The 24369-nt window shown below is 42.9% G+C and overlaps 1 protein-coding gene across 4 annotated transcripts in view; it reads left to right on the top strand.

Annotated features, from left to right (window-relative positions):
• The window catches only part of SH2D4A (SH2 domain containing 4A), a 988680-nt gene that overhangs the window by 962758 nt on the left and 1553 nt on the right, over positions 1 to 24369 (top strand). Inside the window, exon 10 of one of the 4 annotated variants that reach the window (XM_069236817.1) lies at positions 18671 to 18739. The exons of the other annotated variants lie outside the window; for them this stretch is intronic. Within the exon in view, the coding sequence (XP_069092918.1) occupies positions 18671 to 18739 (69 nt within the window). The remainder of the gene's footprint in view (positions 1 to 18670; positions 18740 to 24369) is intronic. 4 annotated transcript variants of the gene reach the window in all.

Genomic DNA, 24369 nt, shown 5'->3' on the forward strand with positions numbered 1-24369 from the left:
CTGGTAGGCAGTAACATAATGAGCAACTGCAGTGTAGTTAACAGCTACAAACAGGACATCAAGGTGTGCCTTCCACATATATGCAATGAGGGGGTCGTAGTAATTTATGTATTTTAAAGTCTCTTTTCCTTTAATGTAATATGTTTGGCAACATGCCAGTAACAGTGTGCCAGACTTCACTATGAATAGAGGATGCAAAATAGATCACTCAACATATACAAATCTCTCCATTCCATCTCAATTTAAATCCATTTAATAATCCATTGATACATCACGGTACATACAAAAATCATGATTTAAAGAGTATAGAAACCATTTGTTATAAATCCACTTCACACAGTTAGATGATTAATAGTTTATTTTTCTTGAACCCATTTTCAGAAAAGGAATTACATAGCATATCTTCATCTCATGCTTAATTACAACATCAGTCCCTTGATTACAAATAGAGATGTTCGGTAATAACTTGTAAACATATTGTAATTTACTCCTAAATGCAAATACAGTTATTTAATAGCAGTTTGTTGATATGTTGCTGTAGATATTCCCAAAGATGATCAGCATGTGGTTCTTCCTAGATAGGAATTCCTCAAAGCTGATTAAAATGTTGCATTACAACAGATATTATTAAAATATAATCTTTATTAATAAATATAAAAAAGAAAAAGAAACATGAGAAAATTAAAAGAAGCTAACAAGCTAAATCTCTTGCCACACAGTCCAAATCTGTGGTCTAACCTAATAATCATAAAAGACATAAGTTTCTTAGAATATTGTGATAAATTCCAAATAGACAAGAAGAGAGCAGGTATAGTTCCTCCATCTATTTGTTAGGGGATACAGAATATATAAGCAAAATATAGCCAATAAAGACATAACCACACCTAATCCAAAAAGAAAAGTCCCAGTATGAAGAAAGAAATATGGTGGTGTAGAGGTTCAAATGCAAAACAAGAATGTTTCAAAAAGTTAAACCTTCAATGTATTCAAAAGAGGATTAAAGGTATATAATGCCAAACACACCATATGTGGGAAAGACACACACAAGTGCTGATCTTAATCATTAAGTTACCTATATCATGCTAAGCTGTCTTATGCCAGTAATTAATGATTACTGAAAGAGGACAGAAATTGTATTTAGAAAAAACAGAAAATCAACTTCAAACTGAAGTACAAATAAACAAAAGTAAGAACACAGCGTAAACATACCTCGTGCTTAAAGCAGAATGAAGGAATATCCCAGCCATATAAGTACAACAATGAATTCACATTGACAGATGAAAAAATAGCCAGAATGTTAAAAATATATGAGTATTCTGAGGCATGTATTTGGACACTTGTTAATGACTGCCAAATCTGAAAGCCAGAACGCATACATGAATTTCAAGGATAAACTACAAGTTGTTGAATTGAACAAAATTGTATTAGACATGACCTACCCTTGGTACTTATCAATAAAGGTGAAGTAAATCAAATGTTTGACAGGAACCGTGAGGAATTCCAGATGTACTCTCTAAAGAATCCATTGAAAAAAAGAATTTAAATTTGATTTTAAAGTCTGTTTTAACCTATCTGTAGGTATATGTGTGTCAGAACTTTTGTGTTAATCGTGCCCGGTCTATAACACATACGATTGTAAGTTGCAATATCCTGTAAAGCCCTTATCTTGCATTAGCAAGTCTGAACGCCTAATGCATACATCTGCACCACTGTGATCCTCCCTGAGAACAATTAAGGACCATACACGGAAATATCCACAAACATGTCAATAGTTTATAAAATCTCAGTTTATTTTAGTTCTGTGCACAAAACGCATCACCTTTAGAGCCTGCTCTTTGCTGAGTTCAAACAAAAAGTACATCAACATGTTTTCTCCCTGTGGGAAACTGGCACTTTGTTGCAGTACCCCCTCACTTTCTGCCTGGTTTCTGAATGCAGCTTGGACTGGAGTGCACTCTGATCCTACTAATCAGGTTCATAGTGCCAGTGTTCTTTCCCTAAAAATGGAAAGGTAATTGGCAATACCTTTAGCTGCCACTATAAGTCCCTAGTAAATGGTGCTCGGGTACCAAGGGCAGGAGGCACTTGGGGTAGGCCCCTGAGGGCAGAAGCAATGATTGTGCCACCCTCTAGGGCCCTGCATTCAAGTGCACTCAGCACTGCCACTGTAGACTAAATGCCCTGATGCAAACCTAAAATGCAAACTTGGCATGGCACACTACCTGTGTGCCCTGCCCACTACATACTCCATGCAATATGGGTAAGTCCCCCCTCTGGCAGGCCTTCTAGCCCTAAGGCAGGTGCACCATACTGTATGTGAGGGCATAGATGCATGAGCACTATGCCCCCACCGTGTCCTTGCCAAAATTTGGGCATAGTGAGTAGACAGAACAGCCATTTTAATGCATGTGCTGGACACTGGTCAACACGAGTTTCATAGCTACATGATGGCCACTCCGAACCCTGGGTTGTTTGGTATCAAACGACTCAGAATTATAAATCCAAGCTGGTGTCAGTATTGGATTTATTAATAAATGTACCCAAGGGTCACCTTAGAGGTGCCCCCTCCAAAAGCTAGCTACCCTCGCATGGTTGCTGACTGGTTCTAACCAGCCTGCCACCGCCAGACAGACAATCTACCACCTTAGGGTGAGAGATTCTTCTCTCTGGGTTGCAGGCAAAGCCCCTCGTGGATGGAGATGCTAACACCCCCTCCCTCAGGAATTTGCACTGCCCTGGCAACGAGCTTCAAAGGGCTTACCGTCTTTGAAAATTGACCCCGAGGCCTGCAGATGGCCACCCCGTTGCACACCTCCACTTTTGGCAGGAACAACGGTGGGAAAATACAAGGGTAGGAAGAGTGGACCCATCTGGCATGCACCACCCCTAAGATGTTGCCTGCGAGGTGGACACTCCATTTCATTTTCTTCCATCTTGAATGGAAGGAAAATACCTAATGAGGTATAGGGAAGTGACCCATCCCCACAGGAAGGGGTCACTTAGTCGGTGTAGCCACCCTAAAGTAGATGACCCATTGGTCACTACCATGTTCCCCCTAAAATGCCCACTAAATACCATATTTAGTGGGCATCCCTAGACCAAGAAATCAGATTCAGCGGACAAAAGAAGACTAGCAACAAGAAGTTCCAAAGCACGAGAATTGTAGACCTGCTGCATCAAAGAAAAGGCGCCAAACACTGCCTGCTGCACCCAGGACCCGACAATCACCACTGAGGAGTTGCTGGACAGCTGGAAAACTCTACTAAAACCCTACAGGACATCCAGGCTTTGCAAGTCACCAGAGAACTCCCTCCAAATTGGAGGTGCCATTCTACAACTGCAAGAAACCAACAAGCCAGTGAGGTCACTTCAGTGACCAGCTACTAACTCCCTAGCTGGATGCCATAGCTGGATTAAGCTACACACCGCCAGTGTGCCAAGTTCGGTGGTACTGTACCCTCCATCAGCCAAACCGTGCCAATACCCTGGGTATTGGTCAGCTGACGTCAGATATGCAGAAAAACAGGCCTCCTTGGACTGGAAAAGGAACAAGAGGAAGCTCCAGTCAAGGGACTTCAGGAACACCCTGGACCTTGTGCCAGAGTTCCCTAGTTGTCCCTCAAACAAGCCTTGAACCAAATTACCTCTTGCTCCCAAGGGCATCCTTGTGCCATGCACTGAAGATCCTGCTGTGCCCTAAGGGTCTTTCACCACTTGCGACTTCAATGATCCATATTTAAACTTACCTGTGCAGTGTCTTTCCAAGTGGCCCTGCACCAGCTCCGGGGACCTTCTGCCGCTGCTCCCGCAGGAACCGGGATCCGCCCGAACATTTTCAGCTAGCACAGTTTTGACTACTTTTGACTCTAAATGTTACAAACTTGCTTTTAAGCTCCAAAAATGTCAAAAGCTAAACATGTCATTTTCTCGCAGACCACTTAATGCACTTTTCAACTAAAAAATGGGCGGAAATAGAGTTCTCAAGGGCATTTTAACTTGCCAATGAGACACAACATGATTCATAACATCGAAAAAATAACCAGTTCTATGTGAGAAAATCGGAAGAGACAAAGAAGAAAAAAATATGAAAGATGAAAGGAATAGAAACACTCATGGATTTATCCCAACAAGTACTTCAGATTTCAGATTTCCACAAGTCCAGAATCTATGTTAATGTGTTTTATGATTCCTTCACATTGATGCTTCATTTTCAACATCTTTCAAGGTAATCATGCCAAAATATTCTTCATGAATATATTGTGGCCATGTACTTAGCCAAATGTTATTCATAAGATATCATACTGCATACATACAGATTTATTTTTAATTACCTCAGACATTTTTAAAATGTTAACACATCTGTGATTAGTATGATAAGAGATAACCTGATCGCATTACCAAAAACCTAATGATCATCATCCAACTGTGCCTTTTTGCCAAGAGCCCTGTGGAATTGTAAGAAGCATATTCTGCAGTAACGTAAGCAAATTAGTTTGTTATATACATTTAAAATTCATTACAATTAAATGAAAGTGACAGTTCATTTAAGTTAAGTTAAAGTGAAGATTGAACAGTTTACAGAAGAAAAATATAGATATCTGATTAACAGACAAGGTATTATGGCCCTCATTTTAACTTCGGTGGTAAAAACCGCCTACTGCCGCTACGACGGCCGCCAAAACACCATCGCCGCGGATTCCAGCCGTCCGCCGTATTATGACTGTAGGAGACTGGCCTGGTTTGCAGTGGGTACCAATGGTACTTACACCTTGTACCAGGTGCAGTTATCCCTTATTAGTAGAGTGTTGTAGTCTTCTAGCAGCTTAGGCTGATAAAGGTAGCTATAGCAGAGCAGCTTAGGCTGAACTAGGAGACATGCAAAGCTCATGCAATACCAGTTATATCATATAGGTACTATATCATAGGAAAGACAGTATTCATAGTTACTAAAAGTAAAGGTACTTTATTTTAGTGACAATGGGCCAAAAATATCTGAGAGGATATACTCCTTTAGGAGGTAAGTAACATACACAAAATATACACAACTAACCAAATCAGGTAATTAAAACAGTCAGAAAGTAGTGCAAACACTGTAAAACACAGTAGGATGCAATAGGCCTAGGGGCAACACAAACCATATACTAAAAAAGTGGAATGTGAACCACAAATGCTCCCCTAGGTAAGTGTAGTGTGTAGAGGGTCACTGGGAATGTGAGAAAACACAAAGGGTGTAAAGGAGACCCCACCCCGAGAGCCTGGAAAGTAGGAGTAAAGTACTACTATTTCCCCCAAATCACACTGAAGTCGTGATAAAGGATTTTGCATGCACCACAACAGATTCCTGGACCTGAAGCCTGTAAAGGAAGGGGACCAAGTACAAGAGTTGCTAAAGTGTCCAGGAGGGGCAGGAGCCCACTAAACCCCAGATGAAGGTGCAAAATGGCTGCCTCCAGTTGGAAGAAGATGCTGGTTTTGCACCAACGAAAGGAGGTAGGAGGTTCTTCTTTGTGCAGAAGATGTCCCACGGCATGCTGGAGGTTGCAGAGTTGTTTCCTTGGCACAATACTGCAAACAAGCCTTGCTACTTGCAAGAGTCGCAGTTGGAGAAAAAGGGTGCTGCCCGGGCCCAGGATGGACCAGGATGTCGCCACTTGGGAGAGGAGACAGAGGGGGCCCTCAGCAATGTAGAGAGCCCACGGACAGGAAGGAAGCACCCACAGAAGTCCTTGAACACGGGTTCAAGAAGACTGAACACAGCGGTCGTGTCAACACTGCAAAGAGAGCTCCCACGACACCGAAGGTCAACTCAGGGAGCTGAGCATTGCAGGACGAAGTGCTGGGGACCTAGGCTCGGCTGTGCATGAAGGATTTCTTGGAAATGTGCACAGAAGCCCTTGTAGCTGCAGATCACACAGTGCACAGGATTACTGTCTGGGAAAGGGAGGCAAGGACTTACCTCCTTCAAGTTCGAACAGTTGGACCTCTGGACACTCTTGGTCACTTGGGCCCACTACCTGTGTTCCAGGGGCCATGCTCGTCAGGATGAGAGGGGACCCAGAGTACTGATGAGACTGAAGTTTGGTGCCTGCTGAAGCACAGGGAAGATTCCGTCGACCCATGGGAGATTTCTTTGTGGCTTCCAGTGCAGGGTGAAGGCAGGCAGCCCCCAGAGCATGCACCACCAGGAAATAGTCGAGAAAGCCAGCAGGATTAGGCGCTACAATGTCACTGGTAGTCTTCGGGCTCCTTTATGGCAGTTCTGCAGGCGTCCTGGGGCAGTCAGCGGTCGATCCTTGGCAGAAGTCGAAGAGAGACGTGCAGAGAAGTCCTGCTGGATTCTTTCAAATCGTAATCTGAGGAAAAGCCCACTGGAGAGACCCTAAATAGCCCTCAGAGGAGGATTGGCTACCCAGTTAGGTATGCACCTATAAGGAGGGGTCTCTGACGTCACCTGCTGGCACTGGCCACTCAGAGGCCTCCCGAGTGCCCCTACACCTCTGGAAACAAGATGGCAGAGGTCTGAGACACACTGGAGGAGCTCTGGTCCCCACCCCTGGGGTGGTGATGGACAGGGGAGTGGTCACTACCCTTTCCTTTGTCCAGTTTCGCACCAGAGCAGGGACTGTGCGTTCCCTAAACCAGTGTAGACTGGCTTATGCAAGGAGGGCACCATCTGTGCCCTTCAAAGCATTTCCAGAGGCTGGGAGAGGGTACCCCTCCCCAGCCTTTAACACCTATTTCCAAAGAGACAGGGTGTAACATCCTGCTCTCAAAGGAAATGCTTTGTTCTGCCTTCCTGGGACTGGCTTCCCAGACCCCAGGAGGGCAGAACCCTGTCTGTGGGGTGGCAGCAACTGTAGCTACAGAGAAAACCCCAGAGAGCTGGTTTGGCAGTACTTGGGGTCCATAGTGTAACTCTGAGGATGCATGGAATTGGCTCCCCATTTTCAGATTTGGAATGGGGGACAATTCCATGATCTTAGACATGTTACATGGCCATATTCGGAGCTACCATTGTGAAGCTACATATAGGTATTGACCTACTTGTAGTGCACGCTTGTAATGGTGTCCCCGCCCTCACAAAGTCCGGGGAAATGGCCCTGAACTATGTGGGGGAATCTTTGCTAATGCAAGGGTGCCCTCACACTTAGTAACTTTGCACCTACCCTTCGGCAAGTGAAGGTTAGACATATAGGTGACTTATAAGTTTCTTAAGTGCAGTGAAAATGACTGTGAAATAGCGTGTGTGTTATTTCACGCAGGCTGTAATGGCAGTCCTGTGTAAAGGTTTGTCTGAGCTCCCTATGAGTGGCAAAAGAAATGCTGCAGCCCATATGGATCTCCTGGAACCCCAATGCCCTGGGTACCTAGGTGAATGAGTCTTTGTATGCATGTGTGTGTGTGTAAAGGGGGTGTGAATGAAGGAAGGCTGGGGGGTTTGGATAGGTAGGCAGAGGTGGGGGGTAACTGGAGAGGGAGGGGGGATACCCCTATCAGTAACAGGGAAGGAATTCTTTGTCACTGAAATGGCCTTCCACCATGGTTTTTGTGGCGTTAAAGAACGCCATGGAAACCATGGTAGTAGGTGGGGTCATAATCCCGCAGGTGGCACAATGGCGGCCTCTGGGCTGGAGATGGATCCATCTCCAGCCTGGCGCTGTTACTGCCGTGCTGGAGTGGTACATTTGTCATAATATGGCGGTAAGTACCGCCAGCCTGTTGTTGGTACTTACCGCCACATTATCGCCGATCACCGGGTCGTAATGACCCCCTATGTTCCTTGCCCACAGGAGGTTGGATTTTGATAAAATAACTTTTGTTATCTCCAAATTAAATACAAACTACAGGTAAAGCTTAGTAAATTAGAGTTAAAACTGAACGGCTTACAAAGAAAAGATAAAATGAAAAAATTGTAATTTTAAGAGGTATCTATTTAACAGGCATCAAATTCTGGTCCCTGTCCACAGGTGGTTGGATTTATGTAACAGAAGGTATTTTAGCTCCTCTGAGAGATGCTGTAATTTAGTGCGTCATAGTTTACTTCTGCAAGGACCCAAGTCTACTGTATTTATAATCCAGAAATGTTATTAACTTGCCAATAAAGGAGTTTGAGGATTGAAACAGTTTTCATTGCTTCCCTAATAGTACCTTCTGTAATCTCTTGGAATGTAGATAATAGATACTTTTTCCATAAGTCTTGTTGCTTTGGGTCAGTGCAAACTATATGCTCTAGAGTTCCATGATGGTAGTGGCATAGCCTGCATGATCTATCCTGTAATTGCTGTTTGGTCCACAAACCTTGAAACTGTTTGGTAGGGATATATAATAACCTAAAGCGGAGATACTTTCACATTATCCCAGCCTCTAAAGTAGAGTCAAGTTACGGTTCTTTACGATAAAAATAGGAACCTTTGTAGATATGGTGCGTGGTGATACTTGGGTGAATTAATTATATCACTTAATTCAAACAAATACTGCAAAGCCTGCTTGATAAGCTGTTTCCAGAAACAGCTTGTCAGGTTAGATAACTGATGTCTATCCAGTAGAGTATATTGTTGAAGTACATGTGTTACAGGCATTAAGGGGGTCTTCAAAAGATCCGCCGGCCCAGCGGGAAAGCCCCAGCAAAGATGAAGCCGGCTCCGAATGGAGCCGGCGGATTTGCTGGGGTGCGACGGGTGCAGTTGCACCCGTCGCGATTTTCAGTGTCTGCTATGCAGACGCTGAAAATCTTGTGGGGGCCTGTTAGGGGGCCCCTGCAGTGCCCATGCCAGTGGCATGGGCACTGCAGGGGCCCCCAGGGGCCCCACGACACCCGTTCCCACCAGCCTGGTTCTGGCGGTGAAAACCGCCAGAACCAGGCTGGCGGGAAGGGGGTCGGAATCCCCATGGCGGCGCTGCATGCAGCGCCGCCATGGAGGATTCCCTGGGGCAGGGGAAAACCGGCGGGAAACCGCCGGTTCCCCTTTTCTGACTGCGGCTTTACCGCCGCGGTCAGAATGCCCCGGAAGCACCGCCAGCCTGTTGGCAGTGCTTCCTCTGCCCTCTGCCCTGGCGGTGAGACACCGCCAGGGTCAGAATGAGGGCCTAAGTTTTTAAAGAGTGTGGCTGTAGGTTTGTTGGTAGTTCATCATAAATAACGTGTTTCATGGTAGATTTGCTTACCATAGAGCAGTCTGTGAAATAGTTGATTGTATAGCTTATGTAGTAATAGTTTTTAAAAAAAAGAGCTTTTAGTTCTACATGGGAGACAGAATGGAGATTTGATGTGGAAAGAATGAGTAATGCTCCTAAACTTTGCATGTAGGTGATCTCAAGACATTGAAGGTGAAACCAAGGCTGGCATAAGTTTAATGTTCAGAGCAAGTTTTGCAAGACTCATTGCTTTTCCTCTGTAGGATTGTGCAATGTTTTTTAAATCAGTTTTGTTGGCTTTGAATTTTAATTTTGCAAGATGAAGTAAGCCTGATGAATGGGAATTTATAGTGTAACCTAACATTCATAAGGTTTCAGTGTGTTGATATAGTTTTGACCCAGTTTCCAGTTAAGGTGTTTGTTATAGGTGTTTGTATCTTAATTTTTGATATATTGACTATCAGTTAATTTTTTATGTTCAAATCAGTTAAGGTTCTTAGGTGCTTTGTAGGCCTGTAGGTGTTTGCAAACACATTGCTAAATCACTCACATAGGCTAAATGGCTTATGAAATAAGTGTCTGAACTTGGTAGAGAAAAATCAACGATATGTCTGCAAATCATTATATCGCGAATGTAAAGAAAGAAGAGATGGAATCCTAGTACACACTTTTTTAGCCCGTTTTCAACTAACACCTTAGGGAAAAACATTATAATCGGACAACTTAATCCTAACCCAAGTATCCTTATAAAGATCCATAAGGAGGTGTAACATGCTTAGATGAATGCCATGTGTTTGACGTTTGGCACAAAGACAGTTCCTGTTAACTTTGTTGAATGCTGCACTATAATCCACAAAGCATACATGTAAGGCTCTCCCTTTTGCCTGCACCTTTTCGGTTAATAAAGTTAGAGTTATGATGTTGTCAACTGATAAACAACCAGGGTGAAAGCCTGCTTGATATACTGGTAAGAGTTTATTATCTGAAACCAAGAGTGTTAAGAGGTTTTACAAATACTTATCAAAGAGTTTGACTTCGGCATCAAATAACGCTATTAATCAGAAATTTACCGGATTGTCTTTGGGTCACTGTTTATGTATTGGGTTAACTATTGCACAGGTTCATGACAGGTGCCATTTTCTCTGAAAAGAGAACATAGTTAAAATTGGAGTCAATAGATTTGCCCACAGCACTGGATTTTGCTTTATAGCAGTAATCTAAATTCCATTTGGTCCTGCTGCTTGTGAATTCTTACTACCTACTTTGTTTCATCAATGTCATCAATTTATTAAATGCGGATTATAAATCAAGATTAATAGTGGATAGAGAATGGGGCTAGTAAAGTGTAGTCTGATATGAACGTCCCAGTCTGCGTGTGGAATAAAGTAATCCACCAAAGGTCTGTGATTTGAACTTCATGTAACAATCAGGGTCTAAAATCAATTTTTATTTTTAATGTTAATGGCGTTATTTTTAGTTACCCATGCTTTTATATGTTGGGTTAATGATCTCAATCTGTCATCTTTATGTTGATTTCCGATTTTTTTATGAAATAGTTATGATGTAACCTTCATGGATTAGCATAATGGATGTCAAGGTCCTTCTGAAGGTCATTTTCTCTCATGACAGTTGGTGAAGTGCAATGTTTGCTTTAGGTTATATGGATGACCTATTTAAATTATGATCCTTCTGAGACAAAAGAAAATTAAGTATGCTCTTCAATAAACGTTGTCATGATATAATCCATTTAGAATATCGGGTTCCTGGAAATTGGGCTATTGGTTGAGGGGGCGGGTCAACCCCTAATCAAACAGCAACAACAATTTCTGTCAGGGTGAAACACAAGAAAACCCCAAATTAACCTGTCTTTAACCCTCTGGTTGCTTGGCACAAAAGCAGTCAGGCTTAACTTTGAGGCAATGTGTACAATAGTCATGCATCACTTCAAAAAGTAATACAGTGAAAACACAACACAAGAAAAATCCCACACCAATTTAGAAAAATAGAGTAATGTTAAATAAATTATTTGAGACCAAAATGGAAATAATCCAATTAGTAGAACCTGAGCTATGTAATTTTAACTAGTTTCTTTTAAAAAAAAAAAAGAAGACAGAAAACAAGCGCTAAGAAGCAAAAAGAGCCAGTCATTGTTATCTGGTTGCAGTAGTCTGACTCACAAGTTCAGGCTGACCGTGATGAAGCGAGGGCCGTAGAGCAGCAGGGAAGCACCATAGCAGTTCTTCTTGCAGCAAAGCAGCACAGCAAATCTTTTCCTGAGGCTTACATAGGTCAAGATGTGTACAGAAGAGATGCATCTTATGGTCCATTATTCAGTTGCAATAAAAGCCCTCTTTAATTGTAAAGCCGGAACTTAAGTCACAATTCTGAAAATGCCACTTTTAATAAAGTTGGCATTTTCTTGTCCTAACGATTTGGTGCCTGCAGCCTGTCCATGTGTCACATAACTAGGTGTAGCTGACAGTATTTGCATGTTGCTCTAGACAGTGAGACAAAGGGAAGATAGATGTGTCTTTTTTCACCTAAACTAAAAAGCATTGTTTGCATTCAGCCAGGTATTTCTTGTGCAAATCAGTTAAATGCATTGTGAACTTTCCATAGGTTAGGCTGCCCTCTGACGAATTTGAGAAGGAGCCAAAAAGATACAGTTGGCATAGGGCACAAATGTGAGGCATGAATATGTGCTAATAATGGTGCTTAGTTCAAAGTAGCAAATACATCATTCAGGCACGCTTAACATTTGTTGTTTCACAGCATATGGACTTGATTATTTAGCCAGCCAGTCGTATAGCTTTTTACTTCTTTACATCTATTTGAAAAACACATCTCCACATGATTTATTAGCAATTAATTGTCATGTATTTAACAATTATAACAATAACATTTTTCTCCTTGTCTTGGTTTTCTTTCATTTTCTTTTACATCATACTTTAAAAATCCACCAAAGTGCCGTGACACTGTTGTGAAACTATATTATAACAAGAAGCTAAATTAAATTGTCCATTTTAGCTCCTAATGACCACCAGTATCTAGATCAGAGCACCTGTGATTTACCAGGCCTCTATTTAATAGGCTTAGTTTTTTTTAGTCCCTCTGAGGGTGCTGGACCCTTGTTACTTTGGCCCATCATATCATTTCTCTAAGGTTTACACAGCAATAATTATAATTTTCTTAATTTGTCACTGTGTTGAATCAATGGGTTTCAACCTCACTTAGGGAATCCTATTTAGGAGAGCTTCCTAAGTACTGTCATGATATCTGATTTACTTGTCTGTATTAATTAACAAATTAAGGGGACCATCTAGTGGAGAGAAAACAATAGTTAACCTATCTCCATAAGGCAGTCCATTAAATGAGTTTCTTTATGTCTGCTTGGTTTTTGAGTGACCACTTGAGCTGGACTTTCATTGTCTGTTTGACGTCACTCAGAACCCTTGGTGAAATCCCCATTATTCACTCTTACCCATTTATATTTGTATTTTGAGAGCCCTTGTGGTCAATAACCAGATTTAAAATCCAGTTAGGGACAGGTATAATGTAGTAACAGTAAAAAGCTGGTAAAAAATAAAAGGCGGTAAGGGGAAGGGCTGACTTCTCCTCTGTTTCCATATCTTATCTGGATGTCCAAAGAACCATGTCATGCAGTGGAATACTGGCTGGTGTTCTCATTCACCTGTTTGGCCTTTCTCATGCCTCCACAGAGCAAAGAGAAGGGGATCATGTCACACGTGCACTGTCTGAGCCAACTACCACATTCCGTGTCATGCCTGGATCTCTGCTGGCTCATACTTATACGAATTTTGAAGGTGCACTGACATGGGTCTCGAACACTTACCAGCACAACACTGGTCCATCTGTCTAGTCAATGGAGAAGAGAGAGCATAGCTTAAACAGGGAAGGTGAGGGAAGGTACGGAGACTAGTTGGGGGGTTGGCAGGACACCAGATATACTCATATTATGACAGGGAAGGGTCAGAGAAGAGGGGTCTGCCGGTAGTCAGGTGACAGGATACTAGACCATTTTAGGTTGAACCTAGACAATATTTCTGCTGTCTCTCTGAGACATGTTGCATATACTTTGTGGGCTTACAGACCGCCTATTGCTTTTCATTTGTTTATTTCAGTGTCCTTTAAAAATCCATGCTTCCAAGTGGTTAATCTTTCCTTTTTCTCCCTCCTCTTTGTCAGTTGTTCACTCCCATAGAGCAGCGCACCAGTACTTGTAACCTTACACTTGTGTGCATTTATGCTTGTTTCTGCACACTATTTTAATTATTTTGTTTCTGTATGTGTTTCGGGAAGGCACCGTTTTCTTCCTCTATTGTTGTTGTGGGATGTCTCTGGCGGCATTGGAAGGCTGTCCATTGACAGAGCTTCTCCCCTTGCCTTTTGATTTCGAGCACGATTGACAATAGGACTGTAAATCTTAATCTTATCTTGCTTATATTTTTATTATCTATCTAGCACTCCATCTGCAGGCTGTCTGTCTTCTTTCCTCACTTGGGCTTTGGCTGTATGGCTGCTTAGTTTACATTTCTTGAGCAGCCTGGAAATCTGCTTCCTATGTTTTTCCTTCTGTGAGTACTGACTTTGCTAATTGCAACTGTTGTAGCAGGTCCTTGTTTGTTTAGTTGGGAGTGGGGCAGAGTTTTCTAGCAATTTTTCACCTGGTATTGCTAATGTTATGGCTTCGATTAAGGCCTTAAAAGTTGGACATTGCCAAGCCTAACCCAAAGAAAGATGAAAAGCAGTTGTCTCCAATTAACACACACCACCACTGAAACTCAATCCACCAGAGCATGAGATCCCACATCATCTGCAATTTACCCTAAGGGTGGCTCTGCCCCTTGGCAGCACAGCCGATTACACCCTCCCAGAGTTGGTTACATACCACCAGCACTCAACATACCATGCTGCGCGAAATAAGCTATGTTAATATCTGTGTATCAGTGACACAGACTAAAGAACCTTCATGTGATCTGTATTCCACTATCTCTATTCAGTCCTTTGCCAGCACAGGCACTGCACTTGAACCAAATAACACCTCCACCTCCATGCTAGGTTAATATCCATTAGCACATGAACTGGACTAAATGACAACTCAAACCATCACTATATTATATAACAGAGGCAGGTCCCACCCCGACAGCATGTACACAGCCTGAACCCCTGGCACTCAGACCACTAGGCTATGTTAATGTCCACGCACATATGAACTGGACTGAAGGAGATCCTGAGTTGTGTAGTTCTACGCTGATTCACCCTGAACCGGCATGGCACAAACACAGCCCTGACTGGTGTGCAAGGTGGCAGCTGCTCTGGAAAGCCCTGCTGACAGCAGTCCACACAGGACTTCGCCTGGCACCGTGCCCACCCATAGCTAACCAAACACATGCACATCTGTGCCCTTCCAGGTGGCATATTGAGAAAGATGGCAATATGGGGGAAGAAGTCAGTGTTGTCAATTTCAAAATCAATGCTTCTCGCGCTAGGCCAAAAGGTGGGAAAACTAAAAGGGATGGGAAGTAGGGGGGGGGAGGCTTGAAAGTCTGTGAAATGTATGCAGACGGGGATGGCAGGATTCCTTGCTCCTCGATAAAAATACATGCATATGTTTCCATGGAACGAAAAGTACGCATTAAATGAAAACATGTACGAAAACGATTGCTGGAAATATTTTTGTGTTGTAGTTAAATGCATGACATTGATGTGGTAGAGCGTGAAGAAAGTCTTAGACTTTGATGCGTCAGTGGATCTTTAGAATTGTATAGTGCACCCCAAAAGTCCAATGAGGTAGGGTCTTCACAGTGGAACCACAGGGTAGCACACACCAAGGTGCAGCTAGAAAAGATTGTTCCGTTACTCACATGTTTGTGAGACAAAACCAAACGTAAGCTTGCAGAAAATGATTTTCAGAGGTGTAAGTGCCCGATTTAAGCACGACAATCTACTATGAATATCATAATTCCAGGGTTTAAGATTCAGAATTCGGAGCTATTTTTAAAGAAGAACCTTTCTTCAACGATACTAAAACCAGGTGCTCGATTATATAATTGATGGTGAGTTCAAAAAGTTGATGCAGACATCTGCCTTTCTGTAGTCCAGAGGAATGATTGAAACATTTCTCTTCATGTGGTTCCTCACGTATTCACAACACCAGTGGGTACAATGGCGCCCCCACTGGAGCTAACATAATGTTGCAGCTTTTTACATGAAAACAAACCATTGGTAATATGGTTTGTTTTCCTGTAAAAGCTGCAAGACATCAAGAAAGTACTTGGAGGAAGTGAGCGATATGTGAGGAGGCAGTGTTTTTCCACGTATTATTACTAAACAGACCTTGCACTCAGTGAAAAGTCCTGACAAACCCTGCAGTGTCAGCTTACAACTCTACTTTTCTGCCTCACAGTGTCCTGCTAATCCACAAATTCACACACAACACCGACCTCTGTATCCTTTTTTTTTGTTGCCCCTTTTACTCCAGTCATATGGATTTGAAAAATGTACTCTTTTGTTTGCTGGGATACTTCTGTGTCCATTTTGTAGTGTTTTGACCCCAGGAATGACAAGGCGTAGCCATGGGTGAGTACTTGCACTTTCCTTTATTATTAATTCTGAGCCTTTTCGCCCCCAAACTTTCTCCTTCCCATATCTCCTCTCCTCACCTTTTATTCCTTCCCTTTCCAGTTCCTGGCCCCTCGGAGCTCGCTGTCCCCCGAGGTCCTAGTGCCCTCATGTCACTGCTTCGATCGATCGTGACATTATATCTACCCCCCTTGCACAACTGAGCTTAGTTCAGGAAAGTGTCTGTTATATTTCTTCTATTAGGCGTGCAGACCTTGGGCGAGCATGCTGTTGCTGACTTACTGAGATTTGAGAGGTAGGTTCCTTCACTGCCACAGAGAGAGGAGGACCTGCTCTCTTGTCTGGTGTGGGAATATTCTCAGTGACATCCCCGTCCGCCCCTGACATGGCCTCTGTGGGCATTGGATTGCACTTCTTGTCCTCCGAAGTGGCTGTGACCATGGTACCTTTTAAATTTGTTATTTGCAGGAGGTATGCAGTATGCAAAAAAAGCTGAGTCACTGGAGAGACCTATGCCTTATCACAGACATGGAATATCGCTACATTTACTACCCTACGCCCAAATCACCATGCATATATATTCTTCCCAAAATACACAAGACCGATTCCTTCCCACCAGGCAGGCCCATCATTTCAGTGATAGGATCCCCCACAGAAAAATTATCAGAATTCATCGATATCTTTTTACAACCCTTTGTCTGTAATTTACCATCATACATTAGAGACACGAAGGATCTACTATGTAAAATCAGTGACTTTGATTGGACGGAATGACACTTTTTTAGTTATCCTTGACGTTGTTTCACTGTATACCAGCATTCCTAGGGCTGAAGGTACGGTTCCCATACAAAATTTTTTGGATAAACGGGATGCTACTTTGTTGGGACATTCAAATATGTTGATGGATTTAATTGACACTGTTTTGAACAATAATGTGTTAACACACAATGGAGCATGGTACTGTCAAATACAGGGAGTAGCTAAGGGGGAAAAATTCTCTCCGTCCTTCGCCAATATCTATTTTTTTTTTTTTTTAGAAAGTACATTTGTGGCAGAATTGTCCTCCTGATTGATTCAACGTGTCATGGGGCAGATACATAGACAATGTACTGAAGTTCTGGTCTGGTGATTCCGACCCCCTCTGTCAGTTTATCTAAAGTCTTAACAATAAGGTCTACAATATCAAATTCTCCAGTCAATACAGCACTACGCGTGTGGACTTTTTAGACATTACTTTGTACATAAATACCAACAAAATATGTTCCAAAATGTACAGGAAACTGACAGCCTGTAATTCCGTACTACATGCTAAGAGGTCTCATTCTCATTTACAAATTATTAAGGCCATCCCAGATGGAGAAGCCACCAGAATCAGACAAAATTGCAGTCAGGATAGGGAATTCCCAAGTGAATTACATTTTATGGAACAATGATTCACAACAAGGAATTTTCCTGGGAGGCTTTTTATTGGGACCAGTCACAGGATTAAAAAAACTAAACAAGATACTCTTCGAACTGCCCCAAGCAAGGGCAAACGTAAGGAACACAGTAAATGGTCTCTTATCACCCCTTACAGTGCCCTCAATTCCCAGATTTACACAATTCTGCACAAACATTGGTCCTTTTTACTAGTGGACAACACCCTAAAGGATAGAATTAATCCTAAACCAAGCGTCACAGATAGCAGGGGTCGTACACTACATTACTTTTTGTGTCATAGCTTTTTACCACCTGATACCAACAAAACATGGTTACCTAAACCACCCTGTGGTTTCTATAAATGTGTGCCATTGCAATATCTGTTGCTATGCCGAGGATAAGACTGTTATGTTACAGTATAAAACTAGGCTTTCATACAAGATTGCTAAATGTATTAACTGTAACACCAGATATGTGGTTTATTGCTTAATATGTGTGTGCAATCTCATATATTTGGGAAGTACGATAAGGCCATTTAAAGAAAGAGTCCAGGAACATATAAAAGCAATCAGACGTAACAACAAAGACTATCACTTTGCCACACACTACAACACTGCTCATGGACAAAGAGAAATCCTGGGCATCACTTTCCATGGTATTGATGCAAGAAGTGCACTACCACGAGGTGGGGACAGGATTTTGATGTTGAGACGCATGGAAAGCAAATGGATTATGAGACTGAGAGCGGTGGAAGAGGGTTTTAACACTGATTAGGACCTACATGTGTTCCTCTGAAAATGCACGTACAAGGTGACTAGGAAGAACACTCCATGATTTAATCTGTTCTCAGTTACAATCCTGTATACTATACTCATCTGTCATTTAATTTTTATGGATTTGTTATGATTTATACACTATATTCATCTGTTATTTCAGTTTTGTGACTTGGTTCAATAAGGGCCTGCAGACTATTCATTATCGAATTATAATGATTTGTAGATAAGATTCTATATTATCTGAGCATTTAATCTGTATAGGCAGTCAACCCTATGACAACATTGTTGGTCCTCATTTGGAGGGTTGTAATTTCCTTCTGTCTTAGAATTAATCCAAATTCAATGTTATTTTAGATGTGTAATTTATTTCATAGCAATATTAGGCCTTTTTCTATGTCTATGATAATACTCAACCACATGTACACATTTTTTCCAAAAATTGTTCGACGTTAACGCTAACGATGCAGCGAGCCACACATATTTAAATGTTGTAGAGCGCTATATACTTGGAGTTTTCATAGCAAAAGGACATTAGTACATTGTAGACATTAGGAATGGATATTTGGGGCACAAGGCTTGTCATACTGACTCCTCCTTTTTCCTATGCCTTACAGTACCGTAATTCTTTTTGTTTAGAAGAACACATGGAAGATAGGGTTTGTGCTATCCTTCTTGACAATTATGACCTTTCACAGTAACAATCACTCATTGCTCATTGGCTTTTATGTCCACTACAGGCTTATCATGGCCATTTCTTCTTGAATATTTCTGAACTGTTTCAGTATACAAAAGGCAGCCCAATATAGGTATGTTTCTGTTCCTATTTGCTTACTGACTTGTGGTGGTGGTTCTACCGTGTTGTATTTGGTTTTTATAAACTGTTCCGAGACTTGGTCCCTCCATAAAATTAAGATATGGAACCAGGTGTAACACCACTACTATACTCGTGAAGTTATAACTCGACATTAATAATTATTTTATTATCCTTTGAATTTTGGCATTAAAAAAATCCTGGTTACTGTGGTGAGAGATACTATTGAAATTATGCCTATACTTTTTCTGAGGTCCTTTGCTTTTTCCCTTTGTTCTCCTTTATTTAAGAATACTGTAGACAGCAAGGATTTTGCCATACGTTTGGATGGTTTTTTAACCATTATATGATATGTCTTTTCATCTAGTCTCTCTTGTTTGACTTCACTGTACATCACACTGATATTCACTTATTCACCACTTGAGACTGTGGTTGATTCTTTGGATTGACATCACAATTCTTCCACTGTTCTGCGACATGCGTTTTTTTTACTTAGATCCTTTGGACACTGCAAACCCGCTTTGCATGTATACGTTATCTTCTAACCATGTATAACCCTACCATCTAGCACTATGGATAACAAGAGGTAATAATCATATCTGTCTAAATTTAGAACAGCTCTCCCTTTGGGGGTCTCTCACTTCAACAATAGCAAGTGAAGGTCACAATTTAAAAACAAATATTTGTTTTTTTGGAACCTTAACAACATTTATGAATCCCTGTTATCATCAGTGTATTCTATTGAACTTTCTTTCATATGTTAATTCCTACAGCCTTGAGAAAGTCTTCATGATAAAACATGTGTCGGCTGTTATGATTGGATTCATTGTGCCTTGGAAAGAATAAATCCTAACCATCCACAAGACACGTTCAGAACTTTTATTGACATGCCTTATAGAATATGGACTTTGTGGACCAATTTGATGTGCCTTGGTAATCCAAAATAAATGTATTCAGTCCCGATTGGATTTCCAATCAGTACAGCCACACTTTTGGTGGTTGGATGTGAATACCAGTAGGGCACCCAATGGACACCTTGTAGGACTATAAGTTATAACTTCCCAAAGTAATTGTATGTATACTTAGAATGTGCAAACCTGCCACCTTTCTTTTGTAGTCCAAAAAAGATATTCATGATATTGACTGTCAGATTCTTTTTTGTTCTTGCCCTCCGATGCCTGTCCGCATATTCCTTCATTTTGGCTTTCTTGGCTCTATTCAGCTCTGCCAGCTCGTCGTACTCGGTGCCTTGCTGGGTACAGCAGGGTGATTTATCCCAGGTGGGTATTCTTGTGTGCATGGTGCGACCTAGCATCAGGGTGGCTGGACATTTGTTCATGGTGCTGTGGGGTGTGGTTCTGTATGCTCTGAGCACTTCAATCAGTGTTTTGCACTAGACATCTCATCTGGCTAGTTCAGCTTGTTGTATGTTTTTTTTTAAAAGTGGCCATGAACCTCTCCACCATCCCATTTGCCTGAGGCCACAAGGGGGTGATATTTTGATGTCTGAAGTTGAGGTGACTGGCAAATTCGGCAAATTCTTGACTGTTGAATGGAGGGCTGCAGTCTGTTTTGACTACCTCTGGAATTCTCCATGCAAGGAATACTTCATCTAGCACAGTCACAGTGGTGGGTGTCCTGGTGGATGATAATTGTTCGGCAACTGGGAATCAAGAATACTCGTCCATTATGACAAGGATGTATTTGCCAGACTGCAGAGGGCCAAAGAAATCTACTGCTACTTGCTGCCAGACTCCTGGTAATTCGGACATTTGCAACAGTGAAGAAGGTTCTTCTTGGCTGACAAGTTGGCATTGAGGACAGTCTTTGAGCGTAGCCAAACCATTTTGTCCGTGGAGGGGAACCAGACACGATCACGTAAGGCTCTTTTGGTAGCTGCTAAGCCTCAGTGTCCCTCATGAGCTAGTTTGACCAAGCCTTGTTGTAGATTCTTCAGAATTAATATGCTTTTTTGTCTCAGCAGCAGGCCATCTTTTGCAATGGATAGTTAATCCTTTATGTGTCGAAAAGAGGTTATCTCTTTGATATCAATGAGTTGGTTGCCTTTGGGTTCTTCCACATGGCCCCATCAGTTTGTTCAGATGCAGCGTGTTACATCTTGCCTGGTGGTGTCAGCTGCATTGGCCTCAATAATAGCTTCAACGTGAACTACAGGCGGTCTTGCTTGAGCAACGACAAAGGGAATGTTCTCCTCTGCTAGTGATGGCTTGGTTGTGGAGGATGCTTTGGGGTGTCATGACATGTAGTCTGCTGGATTGGCTGCCTTTCCAGGTTTCTGTATTATAGTGTATGTGTATTCTTGCAGACAGATTCCCCATTGCACGATTCCGGGAAGCCATCTTTGCTCGGGGCTTTCCGAATATGGTTATTAATGCCTGATATGAAAGTGAAATGTTTCCCGTATATGAAGATCTTAAAGTGCTCACAGGCCCAGACAACTGCCAGACTTTCGTTTTCCGGCTGCGGGTATGCTCTCCTGGTGTCGCTCAGGCGGTGACTGGCATAAGCTACTATGTGTCTTTGATCACCTTCTTTGCCATATTGTCCTAGGACAGCTCTGAGTCCCACAGGACTGGCAACCACAGTGATCTCAGTCTTCTTGTGGGATTAATGTCTGCCAGATTACTAGCTGATTCATTGGTGTCTTTGATTGCACTGAACGTTTGATCACATCTCTACGACCATTTGAAGGGTTGTCAGCTCCCTGAGGTGATAGCTTATGGTAGCATAGTCTTTGATGTACTGGGAGCAGAAGCTGCCCATCCCCAGAAACAACCTGAAGTCCCCAGCATCTTAAGGGCAAGGGATGCCAGTCAGAGCTGTGATTTTCCTGGGGTCTGGCCTCATCCCGGCACCTGAGAAGATGTGTCCATAAAACGTCAGTGTGGACCTGTGGAATTCACACTTATGCGTGTTGAGAGTTGGGTTGGCATCCAGAAGGGCATGACATGCCTGGTCCAGGGCTTTGTCATGTTCTTTGAGTGTTGCTCCAAATACAAGGATGTCATCACTGTAGTTACGGGCGTTGGAAATGTTTTGGATTACCTTACTGATTGCTTCTTGAAATATCTCAGCTGCCAATGAAATGCCGAAACTGAGCCTTTTATACTGGATTAGCACTTGATGTGTTCAAAATGTGGTGATGTAGCATGAACTCTCACGAAGTTTGAGCTGGTGGTAGCCCTTGTTTAGATCCAGCTTGGAGAATACTTTCGCTCTATTCAGAAGTGTGATCATGTCACTGATGTGGAGGCCCGGATGTCTTTCTTGTTCAGTGGTGGTGTTTTGGGCTTTCATGTCCTCACGCAGATGTACTTTGCCACCAGATCCTCGTTTAGGTACCACTACCACTGGGGACACCCACAGGATGGGTCCAGAGGTTCTCTCTATGGTGTCTGCCTGTAGGAGGTCCGGTAGATCGTCCTCGACCGCCTGTTGAAGCCAGGGTACCTCCCTGTGATGCTGGGCCACTGGTGGTACTTGCTCGTTTAAGTGCAGGCGTACTTGAAAGTGAGCCAGCTTTTCAAGTCCAGTGAACAGCTTCGGGAACTTGTGCACCAAGTCTGATTTATCCTTCACTTGATATAGTATCTTCACTAGCCTTAGTCCTACGGCCGTGGGTAGTCTTAGGAGACAGTCTGCTTCTGGCCTTTCTATCACGTGAACCTGTGCTTGTGCCATTCTATCTTTGTATGTGATAGCAGTTTGAAACTGCCCTAAACATGGGAGAGGGTCTTTGGACATCCATGTGTAGACTCGCACAGTTGCTTTGTGTAATTTAGGGTTTGGGGTCATCCTTTTATATTCTGTGACACTGATGTAGTTGAGGGAGGCACCGCTGTCTAGCACAAAGGTGGTGATGTGTGTTCCCATTTGTAGATGCAGCCGTGGGTATTTCTTGAGCCTGTCGTATTCGGCAACCATGTAGATGTTCTCCTCACTGTCTTGTGAGATTGGTGTGAGGGACCTTGATTCACTGGATTCAGAGCATCACGTTCTGTATGCTGTACGAGTAAAGGCTTGAGCTGGATGAGCTGGTAGAGCATTCCCCGCGGCCTTCGCATGACGACACGACCTGGACTCCCTAGATTTCCATTGTATCTTCTTCTGTGAAGTCTGGCAGACCTTTTCGAAGTGGTTTTCCTTTCTTCAGTGATGACAGTGCAGGCCTAATGCTGGGCACAGATAGGTGTGTGGGAAGTCTTGGCCACAGCAATAGCATTTCAGCTGTTGCCCACTCCCCAGACCCCGCTTGTTAGGGCTGCGATGAAGCCCTGTTCATTAGGGGTAGTTTGTAGGTTTTGGAGTCCTCCGGCGCCCCGATGAATGGCATTCCTTCTGACAAGTTTGAAGCCTGAGTGCCTGTTCACGTTTCTTTAGCTTTCCTGCTTCCAACTTCTTTGCATGTTCTTCTGCTTGATTATTGACCCTCTTCATTTCTTCTATTTCATCCAAAAAGTAGCATTTCTTTAGGAGGCATCAGCGCAGGCACTGACATCCTCCAATAATCTGCAAGCGAAGAGCGCCTTCATTTGTGAATGTATCAAAAGCACAATACTATGATAAGCGTTTAGTTGCAAAATTAACTCCCCCATGGACTCATCCTTCTCCTGGGATGCTAGGTTAAAGCTGTAACGTTCATAGTCTATGTTCCTTTTATGAAGGAATTTCCCATTAAGTGCCTAGAAGACTTTTTGATAGGATGATGCAGTGTCTGTAGACAGTTCCTTAGTAATCTGGATAACCTCCTTTCCAATTAGGTTACGTAGTGCAATTAGCTGTTGCCCAGAGTCAGTGACTTGTGACCCTTTTATGGAATCTTCGAAGTCTTCCAGCCAGTCTTGCCAACGAAGGTCCATGCCTTCCCGGGACACGTGGGCTAGAGGTTCAGGCAGGTACAGAAATGGGACCCCCTCAGTATGGCTGGTCTGTGCATGGTGTGAGGTGGAGAACTGGGCGACGCAGACATGGCCCTGTCTGTGTTGCAGCCCATGCGTCACGTGGAATCCTGCGGTACTGGGCTCGCAAGTGCCAGTGAGTGGGCATTGCTGTGAGCCTCTTCAGGGTTCCCTCTGTATGCTTTTGTATGGGTGCCTGACCTTAATTTGGCCGCTGCACGATGCGGTGAGCGGATGCAACTGGGGTGGGCTCTCAGGGCCCTCTCATCACCAGTTGTAATGTTGTGACCCCAGGAATACCGAGACGTAGCCGTAGGTGAGTACTTGCACTTTACTTTATTATTATTTCAGAGCCCTTTCGCCCCCGACCTATCTCCTTTCTGTATCTCCTCTTCTCGACTTGTTATTCCCTCCCTTTCCGGTGTCTGGCCCCTCGGAGCTCACCGGACACTTCGATGTCCCTCTAGGTCCTAGTGCCCTCATGTCACTGCTTTGATCGTGACATTACACATTTGTCTTTCCTGGCCCTCCTGCTGTTCATCAGCTGATCCCACTCCCCTGCCTCCAATCCTCAGGCCCGACCATTCAACCCTTGGGACAAAAGCAAAGGAAAATGCTGGTATCACATCATTGTCAACAATATTTACATTTTATATGTGCATTGCACTATTTGTCCTGTGTGCTTAATCATGCAACATAAAAACAG

The sequence above is a fragment of the Pleurodeles waltl genome, chromosome 1_2, assembly GCF_031143425.1.
Source record: "Pleurodeles waltl isolate 20211129_DDA chromosome 1_2, aPleWal1.hap1.20221129, whole genome shotgun sequence".
Classification (NCBI taxonomy): Eukaryota; Metazoa; Chordata; class Amphibia; order Caudata; family Salamandridae; genus Pleurodeles; species Pleurodeles waltl.